The following is a 25,114-nucleotide window of genomic DNA, read 5'->3' as shown; positions in this document are numbered from 1 at the left end:
GACAGAACACAGAAGTGTGTGCGTGTAAACACACAAATCCTTGTTCTGTTCTGAGAGCAGTGACAGATCGTGCGTTCTAATTAGCTAGGAACCACGATACGTCACTTCCTCTAGTCAGTCCCTTCCCCCTTCAGTTAGAATCACCTCCCAGGGAACACACTTAACCCCTTGATCGCCCCCTAGTGTTAACCCCTTCCCTGCCAGTGACGGTTTTTTACAGTAATCAGTGCATTTTTATAGCTCTGATCGCTGTATGAATGACAATGGTCCCAAAAATGTGTCCGATGTGTCCGCCATAATGTCGCAGTCACGATAAAAATCGCAGATCGTCACCATTACTACCCAGTTTCCCCGAAAATAAGACCTAGCGTGATTGTCGGTGATGGTTGCAATATAAGCCCTACCGTGAAAATAAGACCTACAAGGACTTTAATTAGGGCTTATATTGCAACCATCACCGACAATCACGCTAGGTCTTATTTTCGGGGAAACTGGGTAGTAAAAAAAAAATAATAATAAAAATGCTATAAATCTATCCCCTATTTTGTAGACGCTATAACTTTTGCGTAAACCAATCAATATACACTTATTGCAATTGTTTTTTTACCAAAAATATGTAGAACAATACATATCGGCCTAAACTAAGGAAAAAATTAGCTTTAAAAAAAAAAATGGGGATATTTATTACAGCAAAAAGTAGAAAATATTGTGTTTTTTTCAAAATTGTCCCTCTTTTTTTGTTTATAGCGCAAAAAATAAAAACCGCAGAGGTGATCAAATACCACCAAAAGAAAGTTCTATTTGTGGGGAAAAAAAGGACGTCAATTTTGTTTGGGTGCAACGTGGCACAACCGCGCAATTGAACATTAAAGCGACTCAGTGCCGAATCGCAAAAAATGGCCCGGTCATTCAGCAGCTAAATCTTCCGGGGCTGAAGTGGTTAAACACTAAACCTTTTTCTGACATTTGTTGGTTTCAAGTTAAAAACATTTTTTTTTTTTTTTTGGTAGAAAATTACTTAGAACCCCCAAACATTATATATATATATGTGTTTTTTTTTTTTAGTAGAGGCCCTAGAGAATAAAATGGTGGTTGTTACAATATTTTATGTCACACTGTATTTGCGCAGCGGTCGTTCAAATGCAATTTTTGGGGAAAAAAATTACACTTTAAAGCGGAGTTCCGCTTAAAAAAAAAAAAAAACAAAGATTAAAAGTCAGCAGCTACAAATACTGCAGCTGCTGACTTTTAATAAAATCGGACACTTACCTGTCCCAGGGTCCAGCGATGCGGGGGGGAAGGAAGCCCCGCTCGTCTCCCCCTCCTCTCTGCGGCGCCGGCATTGTCACTGTGCTCGCCCCAGCTGTGTCTTCACAGCCGGGCACGCACTGCGCATGCCCAAGCCGCGTGGCATGCTGTGACTTGCCGGGCAATCATCTGAGACCTGTGACGTGTCGCAGATGACTGCCGAGAGGGGGGGGGAGAGGTGAACTTTCTTCCGGTGCCGCGGTGCGCCAGGAGGAAGTGGGAGGGTTTCCGCCCCCCCCCCCCCCCCCAAAAAAAAAAAAAAAAAATGACATGCCAAATGTGGCATGTCAGGGGGTCACCTTGCCCTAAAGCAGAAGTTCCATTTTTGGGTGGATCTCGGCTTTAATGAATTAAAAAAAAAAAACTAACCAGTAAAGTTATTCCAATTTTTTTGTATAATGTGAAAGATCTTACGCCGCGGGAATCGTGATCTTTATTCTAAGCAAAAAGAATCTCGATTCTCATTTTGGCCAGAATCGTGCAGCTCTATATATACACACACAGTATTGCTATATATATAAAGAACATTGATACAATTACAGTATATATATATATATATATATATATATATATATAGATAGATAGATAGATAGATAGATAGATAGAGATATATATCCCTATCTATCTATATATCTATATAGAGATATATATCTCTATCTATCTATCTATCTATCTATCTATCTATCTATCTATATATATATAAATCCTCCTGTGATGGAAGAGACCTACATGGCTAAAGTGCTGACTTTACTGTCTATTTTCAATTCCCATGAACCCAAAATTCACCAGAATCTACTACTCATATCATTTTATATATATATATGATATGAGTAGTAGATTCTGGTGAATTTTGGGTTCATGGGAATTGAAAATAGACAGTAAAGTCAGCACTGCAGCCATGTAGGTCTCTTCCATCACAGGAGGATTTAGTAAGAATGTGATGAACGATTTCTGATGTTGCGTTGATCATCTGAAATCCCCAATCTCCGGGGTCAGCGGATAGATCTGAACATCTCATCTCAGGGTGACTGATGTCAGAAATTCAAGCTATGTAAAGCTGGATTTATTAATGAACTGCTAACCCCTGGCTGACCCGGGATTACCGGAGACATGTGTCGGGGGCTGACTGGCACCGGCCATAATGGGCGCATACATCCCCACTGGTGGCAAAGACCAACTTCCTCTCCGCCTGGGATTCCCCACAGCTGTCATCTACAGATGGCCACTAGAGGGGGCTCTACAGCCACTATCACACCAGAGATCAGGCTTTGCTCCGCAGCACAGTACTATCTCCGGATTGGTCCTCATTCAGATGCTGCGCTGATTCCCCTTTAAGGTATACTCCGGGCAAATATGATTTTTTTTAATGACGAGGCAGACACAGCCTCGATATTGCAGAGACGCTTTAACCCTTTCGCTGCCAGAGTCGTTTTTGCTTTTTTTTTATTTTTGCATACATGTTTAACACCACTTCCCGACTCGGCCTTTTCTGCCACTTCTTGTTTACAAGTCTAAATCAGTATTTTTTTGCTGGAAAATTACTTCCCCAAACATTATATATGTAATTTTTTTAGCAGAGACCCTAGAGAATAAAATGGCGATCATTGCAATTTTTGTCACACGGTATTTGTGCAGCGGTTTTGCAAACACATTTTTTTTTTTGTTTGTTTACAAACTTTTATTAAGTGTAAAGAACATTGGTACAAAAAAGTTGTTTACATATGCCATGAAAGTTTAATAAAGAAAATGACAAATATGTAATATTGTCGTAATGTATTCAATATTTGAAAGACATTTTTAGTAAATGTTAATTAGTAATATTTTTTTTTAAATACACTTTAATGAATTTAAAAAAAAACACACTATATACCCCAATTTTTTTATTTTTTTTTTCAAATATACGTTTTTATTATTATTAAGGAGCACATTACAGGCAAGGCATAGATACAGTAATGACATAGAACAACCCCAATTTTTTTGTATAATGTGAAAGATGATGTTATGCCGAGTAAATGGATACCAAACATGTCAAGCTTTAAAATTGCACACGCCCGTGGCAGATCACTGTTCTACCCTTCTGGGGAACGATCGGCGGGTCTCGAGTGGACATCTCCGCATCTGCCAGACCCGCGAGGTACAGGTACGTCATTTCACACAATAGGGCTGACCTGCCGCAGTACATCTGTGGTAGGCGGTCTTCAACCGCTTGCCGACCGCTGCATACAGATGTACGTCGGCAGAATGGCACAGGCAAATTTTCCGCCGTTCGGGCGAGCGCCCGCGGGTCCTGGGAACTCGATTTTCTCCGGCGGCCCACGATTGCGGTGCGGAGAGGTAGAACGTGGAGATGCCTTTGTAAACAAGGCATTTCCCCCATTCTGCCTTGTGACAAGACAGAGATCTGCTGCTCCCTGTTATCGGGAGCAGTGATCACTGTCATGTGAGTGGTAGCCCATCCCCCCACAGTTAGAATCACTCCCTAGGACACACTTAACCCCTTGATCGCTCCCTAGTGTTTAACCCCTTCCCTGCCAGTGTCATCTACACAGTAATCAATGCATTTTTATAGCACTGATCGCTGTATAAATGACAATGGTCCCAAAATAGTGTCAAAAGTGTCCGATGTGTCCGCCATAATATCGCAGTCACGATAAAAATCGCAGATCGCCGCCATTACTAATAAAAAATAAATTAATAATAAAAATGCCATAAAACTATTCCCTATTTTGTAGATGCTATAACTTTTGCGCAAACCAATCAATAATCGCTTATTGCAATTTTTTTTACCAAAAACATGTAGAAGAATACGTATCGGCCTAAACTGAGAAAAAAATTGTTTTTTATATATTTTTGGGGGATATTTATTATAGCAAAAAGTAAAAAATATTGCTTTTTTTTTCAAAATTGTCGCTCTTTTTTTGTTTATAGCGCAAAAAAAAAAAAACCGCAGAGATCAAATACCACCAAAAAGAAAGCTCTATTTGTGGGGAAAAAAGGACGTCAATTTTGTTTGGGTGCAACGTCGCACGACCGCGCAATTGTCAGTTAAAGCGACGCAGTGCAGAATCGCAAAAAATGGCTTGGTCATTCAGCAGCCAAATCTTCCAGGGCGGAAGTGGTTAAAAAAAAAAAAAAAACTTCCAGCCTGGACCGGAAGTGACATCATGACGTTGCTCCGGTCCTCCAAGGCCATAGAGGTGATCAAAGTATCTACTCTTTGATTGCCTATGAGAGCAGCTGGCCACACCGTTGGATTATTTCTCGGATGAACGGGAGGAAACGGTAAGCCCGAAAAACACCGGTGAGCGGGGGGCCTCCTGCCGCGCTGGAAAGCATTGCAGCGGCTCATGAAAAAGCCAGCTGCAAAAAATGACCTAATCCCGCCCCCCTCCACACACCATCTTAAAGTGGTGTTCCGGCCGAAATTATACTTTTTAAATAAGAATACCCCTATAATACACAAGCTTAGTGTATTCTAGTAAAGTTAGTCTGTAAACCAAGGTCCGGTTTGTTAGTTTATAGCAGTAGTTTGTTATTTTATAAACTTACAGCAGGCCATGGCCATCTTAAGTGTGGGCACCTGAAGCCAGACTGTATTTCTTCCTGGATCTCATCCTTGCAGATCTCGCACATGCTCAGTGCAGCACAAGCAGTGTAATAGGTTTCAGGTCAGGTTTCCATAGCAACGGCAGTGTCAGAGGAAGTTGCCACCCCTTCCCAGAAGGCATTGCAAACAGGAAATGATGCGATGGGCCGCGGCCAGGGAGGAGGAAGTGAAAAATGAATACAGCAAATATACAGTAGGTGCTGAGAAAAAAAATTTTTAAATATCCAATTCGTTTACAGTGCACAGTTTAGTGAGGAATGCTAAAGAGTTGTAAAAGTGGGTGGAACTCCACTTTAAGAAGTCCCGTGTGTGTGCCTATGCAACGTTGGAGTCTTCCAGGTATCTAGGACCTGATAGAAACCAGAAGCGATTATGGCACATAAGGCGGAATTTCTGCACACAAACGCTGCCATCTTCTGGCAGATTGCCACTATACCGCACCGGCGGTGTTTGCGCGCACGCGCATGTGCTGCAAAGTTGCAGCTTAGTAACACGCTGCCTCCTGGGATAGCGGTGACATTGCAAACCCAAGAGGCAGCCGGGGGCCCGGACTAGGCCAGAAACTAAGAAGCTTTGCAGCACAAAAAGAACTAAAACAGTAAAAGATAGAATAATATTTAGCTTTGTGTAAGAGAGAGGGGGGGATACAATAAAAAAAAAAGGTTGTTGCAGTGAGTTTAATCCCACTTAAGCACATTGAGCACATTATAATAAACGTTCCCCAGTATACTATTTGTTAAACTTCCCACCCATGCACTAGAACTTTGCAACTTTCAATGCTGCTGGCCCCTGCTCCCTCAGTACTGCTTTTCTGAACTTCTGGTCTTCACAGGACAGAGTTAACTGAGGACAGTGCATTCTCCAGCCAGTCAATTAGCTTGGAGGGGGGGGGTGGTAGAAGGAACAGGGGTGTGCCTTGCCATCCTAGGCTATGGGGCTGTGTGTTTCTATTGATTCCAGGACATCCAGTGCCCAGTGCCAAGGTCATCCAGTGTTCAGGGCAAAGATGCCAAACTGGGCCCCCGCACTTTCCCCTGGGGTTAGGGTCAGGGCGCCCCATCCTTGCAATAAAGCATTGCGTCCAGGGCAGCCGTCCTTCCTGCCCACCCCTTGTCCCAGCCCTGCACACAGTGCATCCACAAGGGTGGCTTCATAGGATGCTGTAAGAGAAAGGAGCCATCCTGAAACAGGAAGCGATTACATCAGTGTCAGGGCTGGGCTCAGCCCTTCCTTCTCAGAGCTGGCCCCTCAGCTGTTGGCTAATTGCCAGCTCCTATCTCTCCACAGTTACTCAGCTGTTGATGATATCCTGCTCGTCAGTCCTGCCTGCTTAAGCTGTTCAGCCCAGGGGATCTCTGCCTTCGCCTTGGTCAACATCACAGAGACTATCTCCTGCGTTCCCGTTCAAAGACTGGCTTTGCTGACATCACTTCTGGCTCCAGATCCTGTTTGCTGTTTCATTACATTGATCCCTGATTTCTGGCTTGGCTGACTATCTGTTCCGGTTACTGAGCTTTGGCTATGTTTTGACTACGTTTGTTCTTTTTACTTTTATTATTAAACAAGTGTGATTTAACTGTACTTCTGTCTCGGTCTGATTTCATGGTTTCTGACAATCAGCAACTAAAAGTGCTTAAAAAAATAAGGTTGTGATACCACTTTAAATTATTTGAGTTCTGTTTAACAAAATTGCTGTAATATAAAAAGTATATCCTTTGTATTGCAGAAGCAGAAAGACGCTATAAATCTTTCCCCATAGAAGTGCCGATCTTCCAGGAGGAAGTCTCTCCGTTGATGTAATCCGGCCGCGTTCCCCGGGGATCTCCATAAATCTCTGCCATGAGTCGTACAATATGAGAGTTAAATTTGTCCGCCATTGACGTGTTATACTTTCTGCTCGCTGTTCTATAAACTCCGGATTTGTAAAACGGCGTTCTGCATTGTGCGGTGACAGCCCATCAATGTTCCCTTTCCTTATTCAGCAATTATTGGATGCCATTAACGATTTCTGCAGAGGAAGCCAAGAGCCCAATGAAGCCTCAGGGGATATAAACAGATGAGCCAGTGTATGATATTGCTACAGAATGTCAGAGACAAGACCACCTAACGTGGCCTATAGGGGGCAGCCAACTCTTCAGGGCCAGTGTATTGCATGGCTATCAGATCCCACTGAGACAACGCTACCCACTGTGGCCTATAGGGGGCAGCCAACTTTATAGGGCAAGTGTATTGAATGGCTAACAGATCTCATAAAGATTAGGCTACCCAACGTGGCCTATAGGGGGCAGTCAACTCTTTGGGCCAGTGTACAACATGGCTATCAGATCTCATAAAGACAAGGCTACCCACTGTAGCCTATAAGGGGCAGCCAACTCTTCAGGGCTAGTGTATGACATGGCTATCAAATCTCATATAGATGGGACTACCCAATGTGGCCTATAGGGGGCAGCTGATTCTCCACGGCCAGTGTACGGCATGGCTATCAGATCTCATATAGACAAGACAACTCAACATGGCCTATAGGGGCTGCCAACTCTCCAGGACCAGTGTATGGCATGGCTATCAGATCTCATATAGATTAGGCTACCCAACATGGCCTATAGGGGGCAGCCAACTCTCCAGGGCCTGGCTATCAGGGCCTGGCTATATGGCATGGCTATCAGATCGCATCTAGATAAGACTACCCAACAAGGCCTATAGGGGGCAGCCAACTCTCCAGGGCCAGTGTATGGCATGGCTATCAGATCTCATATAGATTAGGCTACCCAACATGGCCTATAGGGGGCAGCCAACTCTCCAGGGCCTGGCTATCAGGGCCTGGCTATATGGCATGGCTATCAGATCGCATCTAGATAAGACTACCCAACAAGGCTTATAGGGGGCAGCCAACTCTCCAGGGCCAGTGTATGGCAAAGCTATGAGCTCTCATACAGACAAGGCTACTCAAACTGGCCCATAGGGGGCAGCCAACTTTCCAGGACCAGTGTATGGCATGCCTATCAAATCTCATATAGATTAGGCTACCCAACATGGCCTATAGGGGGCAGCCAACTCTCCAGGGCCTGGTTATCAGGGCCTGGCTATATGGCATTGCTATCAGATCTCATCTAGATAAGACTACCCAACAGGGCCTATATGGGGGCAGCCAACTCTCCAGGGCCAGTGTATGGCAAAGCTATGAGCTCTCATACAGGCAAGGCTACTCAAAGTGGCCTATAGGGGGCAGCCAACTCTCCAGGACCAGTGTATGGCATGCCTATCAGATCTCATATAGATTAGGCTACCCAACATGGACTATAGAGGGAAGCCAACTCTCCAGGACCAGTGTATGGCATGGCTATCAGAACTCATACAGATTAGGCTACTCAATGTGGCCTATAGGGGGCAGCCAACTCTCCAAGGCCAGTGCATGGCATGGCTAGGAGATCTCATATAGACAAGGCTACCAAACATGGCCTATAGTGGGCAGTCCTATCCCATGGCTCCATGGCCTGTAAAGTGGACCTGTGCATTTCCAACGCAGAACAAGGCAACAAATACACTTAAAGGGTAAGTTCACCTTTACACGAAAAATGACTGACTACACACTGTCACACCTGATCATAATAAATGAAGAAATATTATATATTTATTTTCTTTAGACGTTATATAACATTATGAGTCTATATATCTTGGACTTCACAGCCCCCTATACAAACTCATATACAATCTTTCGGCGTATTGCTCAGATATCTGTATTTGCTGGTTATGATTTTTTTTTAAGATACAAAAAGAAGCGGTTTGATCAGAAGTGATGATGTGATTGGCGGTTGCAGCCACAGATGATAGAATTGGAGGCGTTCAGATTTCAGATAAAACCTGGAGATTTATTCCTCTCCGCTCAGCAGCTGGCGTTGCAGTTTCTATGTCTGTTGTTGCAGAATCTTGCAGTGCCGGCTTCCTGCATTCTCTGGCTGTATCATTGTCCGGCGGGGTCTGTATGTAAGAGCAATAAAAAGTGGGATATTACCGTTATCAGCGCCGTTCTGTATTCCTGGGGAAGGACTGAGGGCTTCTAGGTGCTTTCTCCAATTCGTGAGATGGACAAGCGTTCGACTTACAGGAGCCGGTCAAGGTAACCTGTCGTGGTGGAAATCCGGGAGCTGCTGGCTTGTTTTCAAACCCAATAAAGAGTAAAAGTTAAGGGGACGATGCCCAACTCCGGACTCTACACTCCCAGTGACACCCCATTCCTCCCGGAGCTGTTTTTTAATATATATATATATACACACACTGGGAATTGGCGTGAGTACACGCATGTGGTAGAAGCTTTATCAATGAGTTGCTCCAGTCCATGCTGTTTTTTAGGCCATGACAGCCCACTTATACTAAACAAAGTGGAATGTTCACATAGACATCGGTTGGCTCACTCCTGGCCTCTGTATAGTGGTTCTCCTGACACCCTGATAGAAGCCCACCTGACTCCTGGGATAAGACCTCCTGTCTCCTGAGTGGGGCACCTTTAACTCGAGGTTGAGACCTCCTGTCGCCCAACTTCTGGCTAGGCACCTCTGACCCTTGGTTGAGAACTCCTTTTTCCCTGACTCCTGACTGGGGCACCTCTAACCCCTGGCTGAGACATCATGTCTCCCAACTCCTGACTGGGACTCCTCTGACCCCTGGATGAGACCCCTCCTGTCTCCCGAGTCCTGGCTGGGGCACCTCTGACCCCTGGGTGAGACCTCCTGTCTCTTGACTCCTGGCTAGGGCACCTCTCAATCCTGGTTGAGACCTTCTGTCTCCTGACTGGGGCACCTCTGACCACTGGTTGAGACTTCCTGTCTCCCTACTCCTGACTGTGGCACCTCTGACCACTGGTTGAGACCTTCTGTCTCTTGACTCCTGGCTGAGGCACCTGTTACCCCTGAGTGAGACCTCCTGTCTCTTGACCCCATGACTGGGGCACCTCTGACCCCTGGTGAAGACCTCCTGTCTCTTGACTCCTGGCTGAGGCACCTCTGACCCCTGGTAAAGACCTCCTGCCTCTTGACTCGTCTTTTGACTCCTGGCTGGGGCACCTCTGACCCCTGAGTGAGTCCAGGGTTGGTGCAAGGATTTTTGACACCCTAGGTGAAACCTCATTTTGCTGCCCCCCCCCTGGCTCCACCCCCTGACCCCACCCCCTTTGCCCTACCCATGTATACCCCACCTTTTTAATGAAGGGCTCATCAAATGCAGCCTCATCAGCGCCCATCAAATGCAGCCTCACCAGTGCCCATCAATGCAGCCTCACCAGCACCCATCAAATGCAGCCTCACCAGTGCCCATCAATGCAGCCTCACCAGTGCCCATCAATGCAGCCTCACCAGCGCCCATCAAATGCAGCCTCACCAGTGCCCATCAATGCAGCCTCACCAGCGCCCATCAAATGCAGCCTCACCAGTGCCCATCAATGCAGCCTCATCAGCACCCATCAATCCAGCCTCACCAGCGCCCATCAAATGCAGCCTCACCGGCGCCCATCAAATGCAGCCTACCAGCGCCATTAATGGAGCTTGCCAGTGCCCACCAATGAATGTTTGCTTGCTTCCATTCATTTGTGAGTCGGGACCCAGTCCTCCGCCGCTGCTGCGCCTCTGATATTATGCGTGAACGAAGCGGTGCTGAGAATTAGTTGCTTGCTGCAGAGAGGAGATAGTAGGAACACCAGTGGCTGGACCCCCTAGGCAGCAGGGCACCCTAGGTGGCTGCCTAGTTTGCCTAGTGGTAGCACCGGCCCTGAGTCAGACCTCCTGTCTCCTAGCTGGAGCCCTATCTCTAAAATGGGAGCCCTGAGCTATACTCAGGCTTGGTTTTTAACGACCGTGCACACCTGTGTACTCACACTGACTTCAGGCACCCAGCAAAATCCAGACACAGGACTGAAGGTTCCGTCCCACCCGAGACACTTTGGAACTTTCAAGCTCCAGGGCCCAATTCAGTTTTACAGAATCCATACAACGCCAAAAACACAGCTTTCTATCAGATGACGTCAGTGCCACCTGCATCGTTACACTGTGAATGTGGGGTGCCATCACCCATAATGCCCTGCACTCACACTATGTCCTCAGGCTCCTGGCTGAGGACATTTGGTGAGGACTCTTGTGTAAGAGAAGAACAAAAAGCCCATCAGTATTCCGATCGGCAGAGGTGCATGTTGATGTGAGTTGATGGATTGCGGTGCGTCTATGAACGGATCTGAGTCAAAATGTTGGATGAATAAAAAGAAGCTTTATTTCACGGAAAAGACGCGTTTCGTGGCCCACAACTGCCACTTGCTCAGTTTAGGGTGATATACAAAAGTCTGTGGGTACAAATTACATAGAGCATAGCTCATATAAAATGTAAGAGAGTTCAAATTAGTTTAATATTTGACATGAGCTATGCTCTATGTAACTTGTATCCTCAGACTTTTGTACATCACGCTAAACTTAGGCAATGGCAGTTGTGAGCCACAAAACGCTTCTTTTTAGTGAAATAAAACTCTTTTCATGAATAGAGGAACCGCCGCTCTGCTGAGCAGCCTGTGCTACATAGACGTAAGAACCAACCCCAGGCTACATGTCTCCACCAAATTAGGCCCCCTCTAATGCATTTCATCCCGCTCACTGGGTCTTAGTCATAGGGAGAGCAGGGGTCCCTTTATTCATGTATGAGTTACCCTCCGGATTGGTACACAGACATGTTGTCACCGGCCTCCAAATGCTAGTTTTGGATTTGGAATGAGATTTAGTGATGTCACTACTGTGCTGCCTATATCCTTGCTGGAGCAAAGCCCTGCCTCCACCAAGATGGCCGCCTCCATACAGGGACAGTGCAGAACAGAGAATAGCAAGTCAGTAATAAGAAAAGATTAGCTGCATGGAGCCCACAGGTCATACTGGTGACTTGTCCTCTACCCTCGGCCTGCCTTTGTGGGCACACCTTCTATAGTTCAGTTCCTCTTCAACCACTGGCCAACCTCGCTATAGCCGAATGACGGCTACAGTGCAGCTGTCCAGTTCTATTGATGTTCTCCCAAAACCGAGAGCCCGGAGGGCTCTGTGATCGCTGTGTCCTTAGGACACAGCTGATCACAGATCGGGGTAAAGGGCCAATCACAGAGACCCATTACCATGTGATCAGCTGTGTCCAATCACAGCTAATCACAATGCAAACTTAAGTCGGTTATTCCTTTCCTTGCGCTGACAGCGAGAGGAGAGGAGAGCTGGTAACCGGCTTGTGTGAAAGGGACATCCACACTCATAATCAGGGCACCGATTATCAGTGTCCTGATTATCAGTGCAGCCCCAACAGTGCCCATCAGTGCTGCCTATCAGTGCCCTTCAGTGCCATCTATCAGTGCCCATCAGTGCCTCCTATCAGTGCAGTCTCATCAGTGCCGCCTGATCGGTGCCTTCCAGTGCCACCTCATCTGTGCCCATCAGGGCAGCCTATCAGTGCCGCCTATCAGTGCCCTTCAGTGCCTCCTCATCAGTGCCTTCCAGTGACACCTCATTCGTGCCGCCTATCAGTGCCCATCAGTGCTGCCTATCAGTGCCCTTCAGTGCTGCCTATCAGTGCCCTTCATTGCCATCTATAAGTGACCATCAATGCCTCCTATCAGTGCAGCCTCATCAGTCTTGCCTCATCGGTGCCTTCCAGTGCCACCTCATCTGTGCCCATCAGGGCAGCCTATCAGTGCTGCCTATAAGTGGCCTTCAGTGCCTCCTCATCAGTGCCTTCCAGTGCCGCCTCATTCGTGCCGCCTATCAGTACCCAACAGTGCTGCCTATCAGTGCCCTTCAGTGCCATCTATCAGTGCCCATCAGTGCCTCCTATCAGTGCCTCCTTATCAGTGCCTTCCAGTGCCACCTCATCAGTGCCCATCAGGGCAGCCTAACAGTGCAACCTATCAGTGCCCATCAGTGCAGCTTCATCAGTGCACATCAGTGAAGGAGAAAAATTACCTTTTTGCAAAAAAAAATTTTTTAACATTTTGTCTTTTTTTAAAGCCCCCCAGTGGTGATTAAATACCACCAAAAGAAAGTTTTATTCATGTGAAAAAAAAATGATAAAAATGTCATATGGGTACAGTGTTACATGACCTAAAATTACTTATTTACAAAATTTTATAACAGAAACTAAAACAAAACTTTTTTTTATTTCAAAATTTTCAGTCTTTTTTCGTTTGTTTAGCAAAAAAATTAAAAATACCATAAGAATAATAAAAAATAAATACCACCAAAAGAAAGCTCTATCTGTCTCAAAACAAATGATAAAAATGTCATATGGGTACAGTGTCACATGACCGCGTAATTGTCATTCAAAGTGTGACAGCGCTGAAAGCTGAAAATTGGCCTGGGCAGGAAAGGGGGTGAGATTGCCCCGTATTGAAGGGGTTAAGAACATAATCCACACTCTGTGAAAAGACCTCCGGTGCAGATTTAGATCAATTGCAAACATAAACTTCTGATAAATGATTAATCTGATGAAGTCACAGAGGAATCGCATCGCTCAGATCCTGTCAAACGCGACTCTTCCTTTCTGGTTGGTGCCATCCTCATTCGCTCGATCTGCTTTCACTAAAACAGGGATTAATATGAATTATTTACCCGCAAACCATTGTTCTCCACTTCAATGTTTCTTTTCCCAGACATAACGCGCTGAATTACGGCGAGAGTCATCGCTGTCTGTTCCGATGGCAGAACTTCATGAAAAAAATATGAAAGCTGAAATATCGACTCATTAATCATAAATTAGCAAAAAAATAAATCCTATTATTAGGCTGGTATAATATCTTCTGCACATGTGGAAAATGATTCCGTTCTTGTGTGCCGTTATCCCAGTGCTCCCCTCTGATATAGAGCTGCCTGGACAGACTGTGGCATCCTTCTCAGGGTCTGTATGTATTGCTCTGTGTCACAGCCCCTCCCACATGAAAAATACTTAAAGGGTATGTAACCCCCCCCAACAATGAACTTCTCTTATTTGTTCCCTTTTGGTCTGCTCAACTCGAGTCCCAGTGCTCTTGGGTAAGAGAAGAACAAAAAGAGTATTAGTATTCCGATCGGGGGCTTTAAAATACACTCCCGCCTGCTATAGTAGCCAGGAGTGTGTGTACTCATGTTACGCCATCTCTCTGCTTTCAGGTGGAAGTGATTAGGCGGCTTTGAGGCTGACTGATTACTTCAGCAACCAGCACAACATGCCCCCCCTCCCATGTGCGTGACCACCCCCGCATCTATCCCAAGCTCCATAGACTCATCTTCAGGCTTGGGGCAGCCATGGAGGATGTCACTGGGTAGGGCGGAGCTTCCTGGTTCAAAGTGGTAATTTCCCAAGACTGCCAGAACTGGGGTAGGACGGAGCTTCCTGGTCCGAAGTGGTCATTTCCCAAGACTGACGGCACTGGGTAGGGCGGAGCTTCCTGGTCTAAAGTGGCCATTTCCCAAGACTGCAGGAACTGGGCAGGGGGGAGCTTCCTGGTCCGAAGTGGATACTTCCCAAGACTCCTGCCACTGGGTAGGGTGGACCTTCCAGGTCCGAAGTGTTTATTTCCCAAGAATGCTGGAACTGGGTATGGCCGAGATTCCTGGTCCGAAGTGGTCATTTCCCAAGACTGCCAGCACTGGGTGGGGCGGAGCTTCCTGGTCCCAAGTGTTCATTTTTTCAAGACTGCCGGCACTGGGTGAGGCGGAGCTTCCTGGTCCAAAGTGGTCATTTCCAAAGACTGCCGGCACTGGGTAGGGCGGAGTTTCCTGGTTCAAAGTGGTCATTTCCCAAGACTGCCAGAACTGGGGTAGGACGGAGCTTCCTGGTCCGAAGTGGTAATTTCCCAAGACTGACGGCACTGGGTAGGGCGGAGCTTCCTGGTCTAAAGTGGCCACTTCCCAAGACTGCAGGAACTGGGCAGGGGAGAGCTTCCTGGTCCAAAGTGGTCACTTCCCAAGACTCCTGGCACTGGGTAGGGTGGACCTTCCAGGTCCAAAGTGTTCATTTCCCAAGACTGCCAACACTGGGTGGGGCGGAGCTTCCTGGTCCAAAATGTTCATTTCCTATGACTACCAGCACTTGGTAGGGTGGAGCTTCCTGGTCCAAAGTGGTAATTTCTCAAGACTGCTGGAACTGGATAGGTCAGAGCTTCCTGGTCGGAAGTGGTCATTTCCCAAGACTCCTGGCACTGGATAGGGTGAAGCTTCTTGGTCCGAAGTGGTAATTTCCCAAGACTGCCAGCACTGGGTAGGGTGGAGCTCGCTGGTCCAAAGTGTTCATTTTCTATGACTGCCAGCACTGGGTAGGGTGGAGCTTCCTGGTCCAAAGTGGTAATTTTCCAAGACTGCCGACACTGGGTAGGGCTGAGTTTCCTGGTCCAAAGTGGTCATTTTTCAAAACTGCCGGCACTGGGTAGGGAGGAGCTTTGACATATGGATGACCATCTGTACACCCTATGTGCAATTTTTGTGTTCACTTTTTGGTGTGCACTTTTTTTTTTTTGCACCGGTGGAGTTTTTGGAGTCCCTTGTTTAACAGATGCCGTCGCCCCCCCCACCCCCATATGTGTTTACGCTGCCTATTTTAACCCTGTACACCAGGGGTCTCACACTGGCGGCCCTCCAGCTTTTGCAAAACTACAAGTCCCATGAGGCATCGCAAGGCTGACCATTACAAGCATGACTCCCACAGGCAGAAGCATGATGTGACTTGTAGTTTCACAACAGCTGGAGGGCCGCCAGTTTGAGACCCCCTGCAAACACTGCACAACTGTGCTACAACCACGTGCATTACACGGTTGCAGTGCAGCTCTATTCTCTTCTATTCAATTCTATTCATCTCAGGGGGAATAATTTTTTCTTGCAGTGACAAAGCGGCACGTGGGCGACCCCATCCAGGTGCCTTCAGGGGGTGTGGCTGGGAAAAGGCAGCAAAAATACAGATAAACTGCCTGTTTATTGCTCTAGACCCCCCAAAGCGTAAGTGTAATCAAGCCCTTGCTATAATAGATGGACTATATTTGCACGCTTTACTGACATCACAAGATAAGATCTGTGCTGATCGGTTTACAGAACAAAGCTATTAGGCAATATTGGAACGCCCAAATCAAACAAACAGCAATGACTGGCATTGTAGGGAAGATAAATAGATTACAAAGCTACATAGGAACACCGCAGAAGTTTCTAGGTTACCCGGCAAAGATAAATATCACCGCTCAGCAGCAGATACCATACCATACTATACTACAGCACCTCTGAACACATAGAACGTTAGACCCGCATGGAGTAAAAAAAGCAAAAAATGGATTTCTGTGCTTCATCTGAAGAAATCTTCACCGCTCCCCAAAAATTTGAACAAACTCAGAATGACATTCCTTCATATATTCCTATAGAATATCCACTAGAGGGCGTCTGATCCATTACTTTTGCTGTACGCTCGTGTTTGGGGTTGGCAACTCAATTCAGGATGTGATTGGGTAAAGAAGGGGTAGCAACACAGCGATAGGCTCATCCACAGATCAGTCAGCCTCATATCAGATGCCACATATCAGTGCTGCCTCAGTGCCCTTTAGTGAAGCCCACCAGTGCCGCCACAGTGCATCCTCATCAGTGCCCATCAGTGCTGCCTCATCAGTGTCCTTCAGTACCGCCTCATCAGTGTCCATCAGTGCAGCCTATCAGAGCCCATCAGTGCAGCCTATTCAGAGCCCATCAGTGCAGCCTATTCAGAGCCCATCAGTGCAGCTTATTCAGAGCCCATCAGTGCAGCCTATCAGTGCCCATTAGTGCTGCCTCATCAGTGTCCATCAGTGCAGCCTATCAGAGCCCATCAGTGCAGCCTATTCAGAGCCCATCAGTGCAGCCTATCAGTGCCCATTAGTACTGCCTCATCAGTGCCCATCAGCGCTACCTCATCAGTGCTGCCTCATCAGTGCAGCCTATTCAGAGCCCATCAGTGCAGCCTATCAGTGCCCATCAGTGCTGCCTCATTAGTGTCCATCAGTGCTCATCAGTGCTGCCTCATCAGTGCCCATCAGTGCAACCTATTCAGAGCCCATCAGTGCAGCCTATCAGTGCCCATCAGTGCTGCCTCATCAGTGCCCATCAGCGCTGCCTCATCAGTGCCCATCAGTGCTGCCTCATCAGTGTCCATCAGTGCAGCCTATCAGTGCCCGTCAGTGCAGCCTGTCAGTCCCATCAGTGCAGCCTCATCTGTGTCCATCAGTGCAGCCTCATCTGTGTACATTAGCGCAGCCTCATCTGTGTCCATCAGTGAAGGAAAAAAATTACTTATTTAGGAAATTTTATAATAGAAAGAAAAAATGTTTTCACAATTTCACAATGAAAGGCTTTTTTCATTTGTTTAGCAAAAAATAAAAACCCCAGCGGTGATTAAATACCACCAAAAGAAAGCTCTATCTGTCTAAGAAAAAATTATATAAATGTCACATGAGTACAGTGTCACATGACCGCACAATTGTCATTCAAAGTGTGACAGCGCTGAAAACTGAAAATTGGCCTGGGCAGGAAGGGAGGGGGGGGGTGCCCTGTAGGCAAGTGGTTAAGGTAAAAGGCACCCCTGTCCCTAAACACTTATCCGACTCATGTCACTCCTGGCTTACCAGAGCTGCATGTGTGTCTATGGATGCACACAGCCGGCTCAGGAGTGAACATGCATAGGTTCCTCTGTAGCACCCGGCTTGCTAAGGAGGCACTGGAAGCAGGGAGAAGCTGACAGCGGGGGACTTCCAGAAGAGCAGAAGGCATTGCTTTCTGTATCATTGCACAGAGCAGGTAAGTATTACCCCTTTATATTAAAAAAAAAATAAAAAATAGACTTTAGTATCACTTTAAACCTGTTACTATACCTCTACCTGTGTCTTTACACCCCTCTGCAGTGGCAGAGCTACCTGGCTCACAAAGGTTGCACTTACATTCAGCCACTGTCGGGGGGCCCCAGTAGGGTTGCTGGCCACAGGGTTCTGAACTGAGAGCATCTCTCTCATACAGCCCAGAGCCTGCACTGACAGTCCCCCCCCCCCTCCTCCCTTGCACAGACAGGGAGAGGAGAGAGACAATCTGCTCCTCCTCACCCCACCCCTCCTGTGTGTGCACCGCAGGAAGTGTGAATTTGATCATTTAGTTGCTGGGCTTCCCACTACTGGTAGTGCACACAGGAGGGGAGGGGCAGGAGGAAAAGGAGCAGATCGTCTCTCTCCTCTCCCATCCATACGAGGGAGGAGGAAGGAGGGAACCTTCAGTGCAGGCTCTGGGCTGTATGAGAGAGACGCTCTCAGCTCAGAGTCTTGCTGAGGAGGCACTGATAGGCGGTACTAATGGGCGCTGAAAGGCGGCATTGATGGGCACTGATAAGTGGTACTGATAGGCAGCATTGATGAGCACTGATAAGCAGCACTAAAGGGCATTGATTGGCACTGATAGGTGGTGCTGATGGGCACTGATAGATAGCATTGATGAGCACTGATAGGCTGCACTAATGATAGGTGGCATTAATGAGCACTGATAGGCGGTATTAAAGGGCACTGATAGGTAGCATTGATGAGCACTGATAGGCGGTATTAAAGGGCACTGATAGGTAGCATTGAGCAGCACTGATAGGTGGTACTGATGGGCACTGATAGGTAGTATTGATGAGCACTGATAGGTGGTACTGATGGGCACTGATAGGTAGCATTGATGAGCACTGATAGGCAGTATTAAAGAGCACTGATAGGTAGCACTGATGAGCACTGATAGGTGGTACTGATGGGCACTGATAGGTAGCATTGATAAGCACTACTGGGCATTGATAGGTGGCATTGATGAGCACTGATAGGCATTGATGGGTGGCATTGATGAGCATTAATAGGTGGCACTGATAGGCGGTACTGATGGGCACCTTTAGGTGGAATTGATGAGCACTGATAGGCTGCACTAATGGGCACTGAGAGGCGGCATTGATGAGCACAGATAGGTGGCACTGATAGGTGGCACTGATAGGCGGTACTGATGGGCACTGATAGGCACTAATAGGCGGCATTGATGGGCACTGATTATCAGTGTTAACAATGTACTGACAGTCTTGCTGGTTAACGGCTCTCCTTTCCTCACACAGACACAGTAGGCGAGAAAAGGCAAGTCCGTTTACATGTGATCAGCTGATCACATGGTAAAGGGCCGTCGTGATTGGTCCTTTACCGTGATCTGTGATCAGTTTTGTCCTAAAGACACAGCAGTCACAGAGTGCACTGGATGCTCGTCCCAGGGGGCACGCAGGAGGAAGGGCTCTGGGGGGATGTCCAAGGACGCCCTCCCAGAACTAGAAGCACGGGCCTCGGATGGAGGTGGGGGGCCCTTCATGGTTTCTTGCCCCGGGGCCCTGAAGGTTCTAGTTATACTTCTGCCCCTCTGCTAACTGCTTCATGTACATTTCATACCAATATCTCCTCTGACTTGTATCTCTACAGCCTGAAAACACCTTGTTCTGATGGGAAATAAAACCTGTGACTCCGCCAGGTGAAGACAGGTCACAGCTCACCTGTGGAATCCACTCCAGAGCCCCCAGGAAGATCTGATATCCGGCCGAGTCCCCGGCGCCGTGCTTCAATCTCTGGGGGTGTTGTGGAATCACCCGACTTTCTGCGAAAACCGCTCCCCACTCTGACATCTTGTTTGTTTTTTTTCAGAGATCCACCTAGAAATGACAGAAAAAGATGTTTTGAGAAATCCGAATATTACCTTTAAAAGCACGTCGGGTGCCCCAATCCGGGGACAGAATATCCGTATGTGAGGTAGTCCTCAACTGGATGCAAAACCCCAACTGAATGCCATTGTCTGCCCTGAGTGTCATCAGAAATGACAACTGTCTGTTTTCAAAATAATATCTCAGTGCTGTTCTCCTTCAGTCTCTTTGCAGCCACTTCCTGCCCAGGGATGTGCAAATCATATCGCCCGACGCCCCGGACATGGGTGCCGGGCAGGTGGGTTTTTTTTTAACATTTAACCCTGTTGCGGGCAAGCAGCCCCTTTTAGGCTCTAGTCACACCCGGGGCGTTTTTGGATCGTGGCAGAATCACAAAACTCAGGTTCAGGTGCCATTATTTTCAATGGCGGCAAATCGAAGTGCGTGAAGCTTGTCACCCAAAAGAACAAATAGGAAAGGAGCTCCGGCTCCTTTTTTGGGTGACAAGCTTCACGGAATGTGATTTGCCGCAACTGCATTTTGGGTGCCATTGAAAATAATGACAGCCAATCGGTGTTCGTCACACTGCAGGGTCTCTCCCTCCCAGTGATGCCTGTCAGTGCCCATCAGTACCTCCTCATCAGTGCCACCTATAAGTGCCATCTATTAGTGCCTGGCAGTGCTGCCTATCTGTGTCACCTATCAGTACACATCAATGATGCCCGTCAGTGCCCATCAGTACCTCCTCATCAGTGCTGCCTATCAGTGCACATCAGTGCCCAACAGTGCCACCTATCAGTACCTGACCATGCCACTTATCTGTGCCCATAAGTGCTACCAATCAGAGCCACCTATCAGTGCACATAAGTGCCACCTATCAGTGCCATCTATCAGTGCCACCTATTAGTACACATCAATGCCCATCAGTGATGCCTGTCAGTGCCCATTAGTACCTCCTCATCAGTGCCCGACAGTGCCGCCTATCTGTGCCACCTATCAGTACACATCAATGATGCCATCAGTGCCCATCAGTGCCTCCTCATCAGTGCTGCCTATCTGTGCCCATAAGTGCTGCCAATCAGAGCCATCTATCAGTGCACATCAGTGCTGCCTATCAGTGCCTCCTCATCAGTGTGACCTCATCAGTACCACCTCATCAGTGCCCATCAGTGTCACCTCATCAGTGCTGCCTATCAGTGCCTCCTCATCAGTGTGACCTCATCAGTACCACCTCATCAGTGCAGCCTATCAGGACCTGTCAGTGCCTCCTCATCGGAGCACATCAGTGAAGGAGGAAAATTACTTATTTACAAAATGTTATAACAGAAACTAAAAGATTTTTTTTTTTTACTTCAAAATAAAATAAAAAAATAAAAAAAATTTCAGTCTTTTTTCGTTTGTTTAGCAAAAAAAATCAAAAATACTATAAGAATAATAAAAAATAAATACCACCAAAAGAAAGCTTTATCTGTCCCAAAACAAATGATAAAAATGTCATATGGGTACAGTGTCACATGACCGCGTAATTGTCATTCAAAGTGTGAGAGCGCTGAAAGCTGAAAATTGACCTGGGCAGGAAGGGGGGGTAAAGTGTCCGGTAGGCCAGTTGCTAAAAACCTGAGACATTCATATCCTAAAAGCACCTCAGATTTAAATAGTTTTGGTTAAAAATATTATTTTTTTTTTATCAGGACAAGTAAATTGGGACCCCAAATTAGTCCCTAGCACAAGTAGTGTTTTTTTTTTCCCCCACACCCCCTGCTGTCTACATGCACTCCAGTGATGGACAGTACTTACATTCGATGTAAAGTGTCCCTTGTTTTGCTGCAGTGTAAAGCCTTGCAGCCGCAGCATGTAAACACCCCTGACTGCTGCCCTTGCAGCTTAAGAATGGGGCGGTCAGGGGACCCTCAAAAACACCCCCCAACTGTACGTCTAAATGTTTGTCTTAAAGTGGTTATAAACCCTCCATATACCCAGTGAAGTGACCGGCCTCAGGTGATACACAGAGATGAGAAAAATCCTCCTACATAAGTTGTACCTGTTTATCTGCAGCCTTCTCTCCTCTACATTCGTTCAATGGGCAGAATTTATACAGCTAGTCTGAAAGTTCAGAAAAAAGGAGGCGGGGAGCTGAAATTATATTATTGGAAAGAAGGAACACATCCCCCTAAACACAGCACACAGGACCAGAGCTGAGGCTGTCAATCACAGGCTCTGTGCTGGAGCTCTCTCCCCTGTCACCATTTATCTCTTGGTGTCAGGAAAACTTGTCAGAAGTGACTCATGCTGATAGCAGATGAAGGAGGCAGCAGACAGAAATGACACTTAGTCTTAGGGACTGAGACAAGTACACACTATAGAACATGTGCCAAACACAAGGCCTGAGGGCCAAATCTGGCCCACCAGGCCATTTCATGTGGCACTCACACCCAGGGCCTTTTTTAGTCGGAACCTGGCAGAAGTCCTAAACCCTGCACTCTGTATGTAGCACACTCCTCATCCCTGTACGCTGTACACAGCGCACCCCTGAACACTGCACTCTGTACACAGCACACCCCTGAACTCTGTACACAACGCACCCCTGAACTTTGCACTCTGTACACAGCACACCCCTGAACTCTGCACTCTGTACACAGCGCACCCCTGAACTCTGCACTCTGTACACAACACACCCCTGAACTCTGCACTCTGTACACAGCGCACCCCTGAACTTTGCACTCTGTACACAGCACACCCCGGAACTTTGCACTCTGTACACAGCGCACCCCTAAACCCTGCACTCTGTACACAGCACACCACTGATTTCTGCACTCTATACAGATCACACCCCTGACCTCTGCACACTGTACGGATCGCATCTCTGAACTCTGCACTCTATACGGATCGCACCCCTGACCTCTGCACATTGCATGGATCGCACCTCTGCACACTGTACGGATCGCACCCCTGACCTCTGCACACTGTACAGATCACACCCCTGACCTCTGCACACTGTACGGATCACACCCCTGACCTCTGAACACTGTACCGATCACACCCCTGACCTCTGCACACTGTACGGATCGCACCCCTGACCACTGCACACTGTACGGTTAGCACCCTGACCTCTGCACACTGTATGGATTGCATGCCTGCACTCTGCATGCTGTACGGATTGCACCCCTGAACTCTGCACTCTGTACACAGCACACCCCTGAACTCTGCACACTGTACACAGCACACCCCTAAACTCTGCACTCTATATGGATCTCATCCCTCAACTCTGCACACTGTACAGATAACACCCCTGAACTCTGCACACTGTACGGATTGCACCCCTGAACTCTGCACTCTGTACACAGCACACTCCTGAACTCTGCACACTGTACGGATCGCACCCCTGAACTCTGCACACTGTACACAGCACACCCCTAAACTCTGCACTCTATACGGATCTCATCCCTCAACTCTGCACACTGTACAGATCACACCCCTGAACTCTGCACACTGTATGGATTGCACCCCTGAACTCTGCACTCTGTACACAGCACACTCCTGAACTCTGCACACTGTACGGATCGCACCCCTGAACTCTGCACACTGTACGGATTGCACCCCTGAACTCTGCACACTGTACAGATTGCATCTCTGAACTCTGCACTCTATACGGATCACATCCCTGACCTTTGCACATTGCATGGATCGCACCTCTGCACACTGTACGGATCGCACCCCTGAACTCTGCACACTGTACGAATCGCACCCCTGACCTCTGCACACTGTACGGATCGCACCCCCTGAGCACTGCACACTGTACGGTTAGCACCTTGACCTCTGCACACTGTACGGATCGCATGCCTGAACTCTGCATGCTGTACGGATTGCATCCCTGAATTCTGCACTCTGTACACAGCACACCCCTGAACTCTGCACACTGTACAGATTGCATCTCTGAACTCTGCACTCTATACGGATCACATCCCTGACCTTTGCACATTGCATGGATCGCACCTCTGCACACTGTACGGATCGCACCCCTGAACTCTGCACACTGTACGAATCGCACCCCTGACCTCTGCACACTGTACGGATCGCACCCCCTGAGCACTGCACACTGTACGGTTAGCACCTTGACCTCTGCACACTGTACGGATCGCATGCCTGAACTCTGCATGCTGTACGGATTGCATCCCTGAATTCTGCACTCTGTACACAGCACACCCCTGAACTCTGCACACTGTATGGATCGCACCCCTGAACTCTGCACACTGTACGGATTGAACCCCTGACCTCTGCACACTGTACGGATCGCACCCTGACCTCTACACACTGTACGGATCGCATCTATGAACTCTGAATGCTGTACTGATCGCACCCCTGAACTCTGTACTCTATACGGATCGCACCCCTGACCTCTGCACATTGCATGGATCGCACCTCTGCACACTGTACGGATCGCACCCCTGACCTCTGCACACTGTACAGATCACACCCCTGACCTCTGCACACTGTACGGATCACACCCCTGACCTCTGAACACTGTACCGATCACACCCCTGACCTCTGCACACTGTACGGATCGCACCCCTGACCACTGCACACTGTACGGTTAGCACCCTGACCTCTGCACACTGTATGGATTGCATGCCTGCACTCTGCATGCTGTACGGATTGCACCCCTGAACTCTGCACTCTGTACACAGCACACCCCTGAACTCTGCACACTGTACACAGCACACCCCTAAACTCTGCACTCTATATGGATCTCATCCCTCAACTCTGCACACTGTACAGATAACACCCCTGAACTCTGCACACTGTACGGATTGCACCCCTGAACTCTGCACTCTGTACACAGCACACTCCTGAACTCTGCACACTGTACGGATCGCACCCCTGAACTCTGCACACTGTACACAGCACACCCCTAAACTCTGCACTCTATACGGATCTCATCCCTCAACTCTGCACACTGTACAGATCACACCCCTGAACTCTGCACACTGTATGGATTGCACCCCTGAACTCTGCACTCTGTACACAGCACACTCCTGAACTCTGCACACTGTACGGATCGCACCCCTGAACTCTGCACACTGTACGGATTGCACCCCTGAACTCTGCACACTGTACAGATTGCATCTCTGAACTCTGCACTCTATACGGATCACATCCCTGACCTTTGCACATTGCATGGATCGCACCTCTGCACACTGTACGGATCGCACCCCTGAACTCTGCACACTGTACGAATCGCACCCCTGACCTCTGCACACTGTACGGATCGCACCCCCTGAGCACTGCACACTGTACGGTTAGCACCTTGACCTCTGCACACTGTACGGATCGCATGCCTGAACTCTGCATGCTGTACGGATTGCATCCCTGAATTCTGCACTCTGTACACAGCACACCCCTGAACTCTGCACACTGTATGGATCGCACCCCTGAACTCTGCACACTGTACGGATTGAACCCCTGACCTCTGCACACTGTACGGATCGCACCCTGACCTCTACACACTGTACGGATCGCATCTATGAA

The 25,114-nt window shown here is 47.8% G+C and overlaps 1 protein-coding gene across 1 annotated transcript in view; it reads right to left on the bottom strand.

The window, feature by feature from the left end:
- The window catches only part of NPHP4 (nephrocystin 4), a 354,636-nt gene that overhangs the window by 314,272 nt on the left and 15,250 nt on the right, over positions 1 to 25,114 (bottom strand). Inside the window, exon 2 of the mRNA XM_073603693.1 lies at positions 19,445 to 19,600. Coding sequence (XP_073459794.1) covers positions 19,445 to 19,573 — 129 coding nt within the window. The 5' untranslated portion in view covers positions 19,574 to 19,600. The remainder of the gene's footprint in view (positions 1 to 19,444; positions 19,601 to 25,114) is intronic.

The sequence above is a fragment of the Aquarana catesbeiana genome, linkage group LG10 (assembly GCF_042186555.1).
Source record: "Aquarana catesbeiana isolate 2022-GZ linkage group LG10, ASM4218655v1, whole genome shotgun sequence".
Classification (NCBI taxonomy): Eukaryota; Metazoa; Chordata; class Amphibia; order Anura; family Ranidae; genus Aquarana; species Aquarana catesbeiana.
Note: the sequence above shows the minus strand (reverse complement) of the source record. Positions and strands in the feature narration are given on the sequence as shown.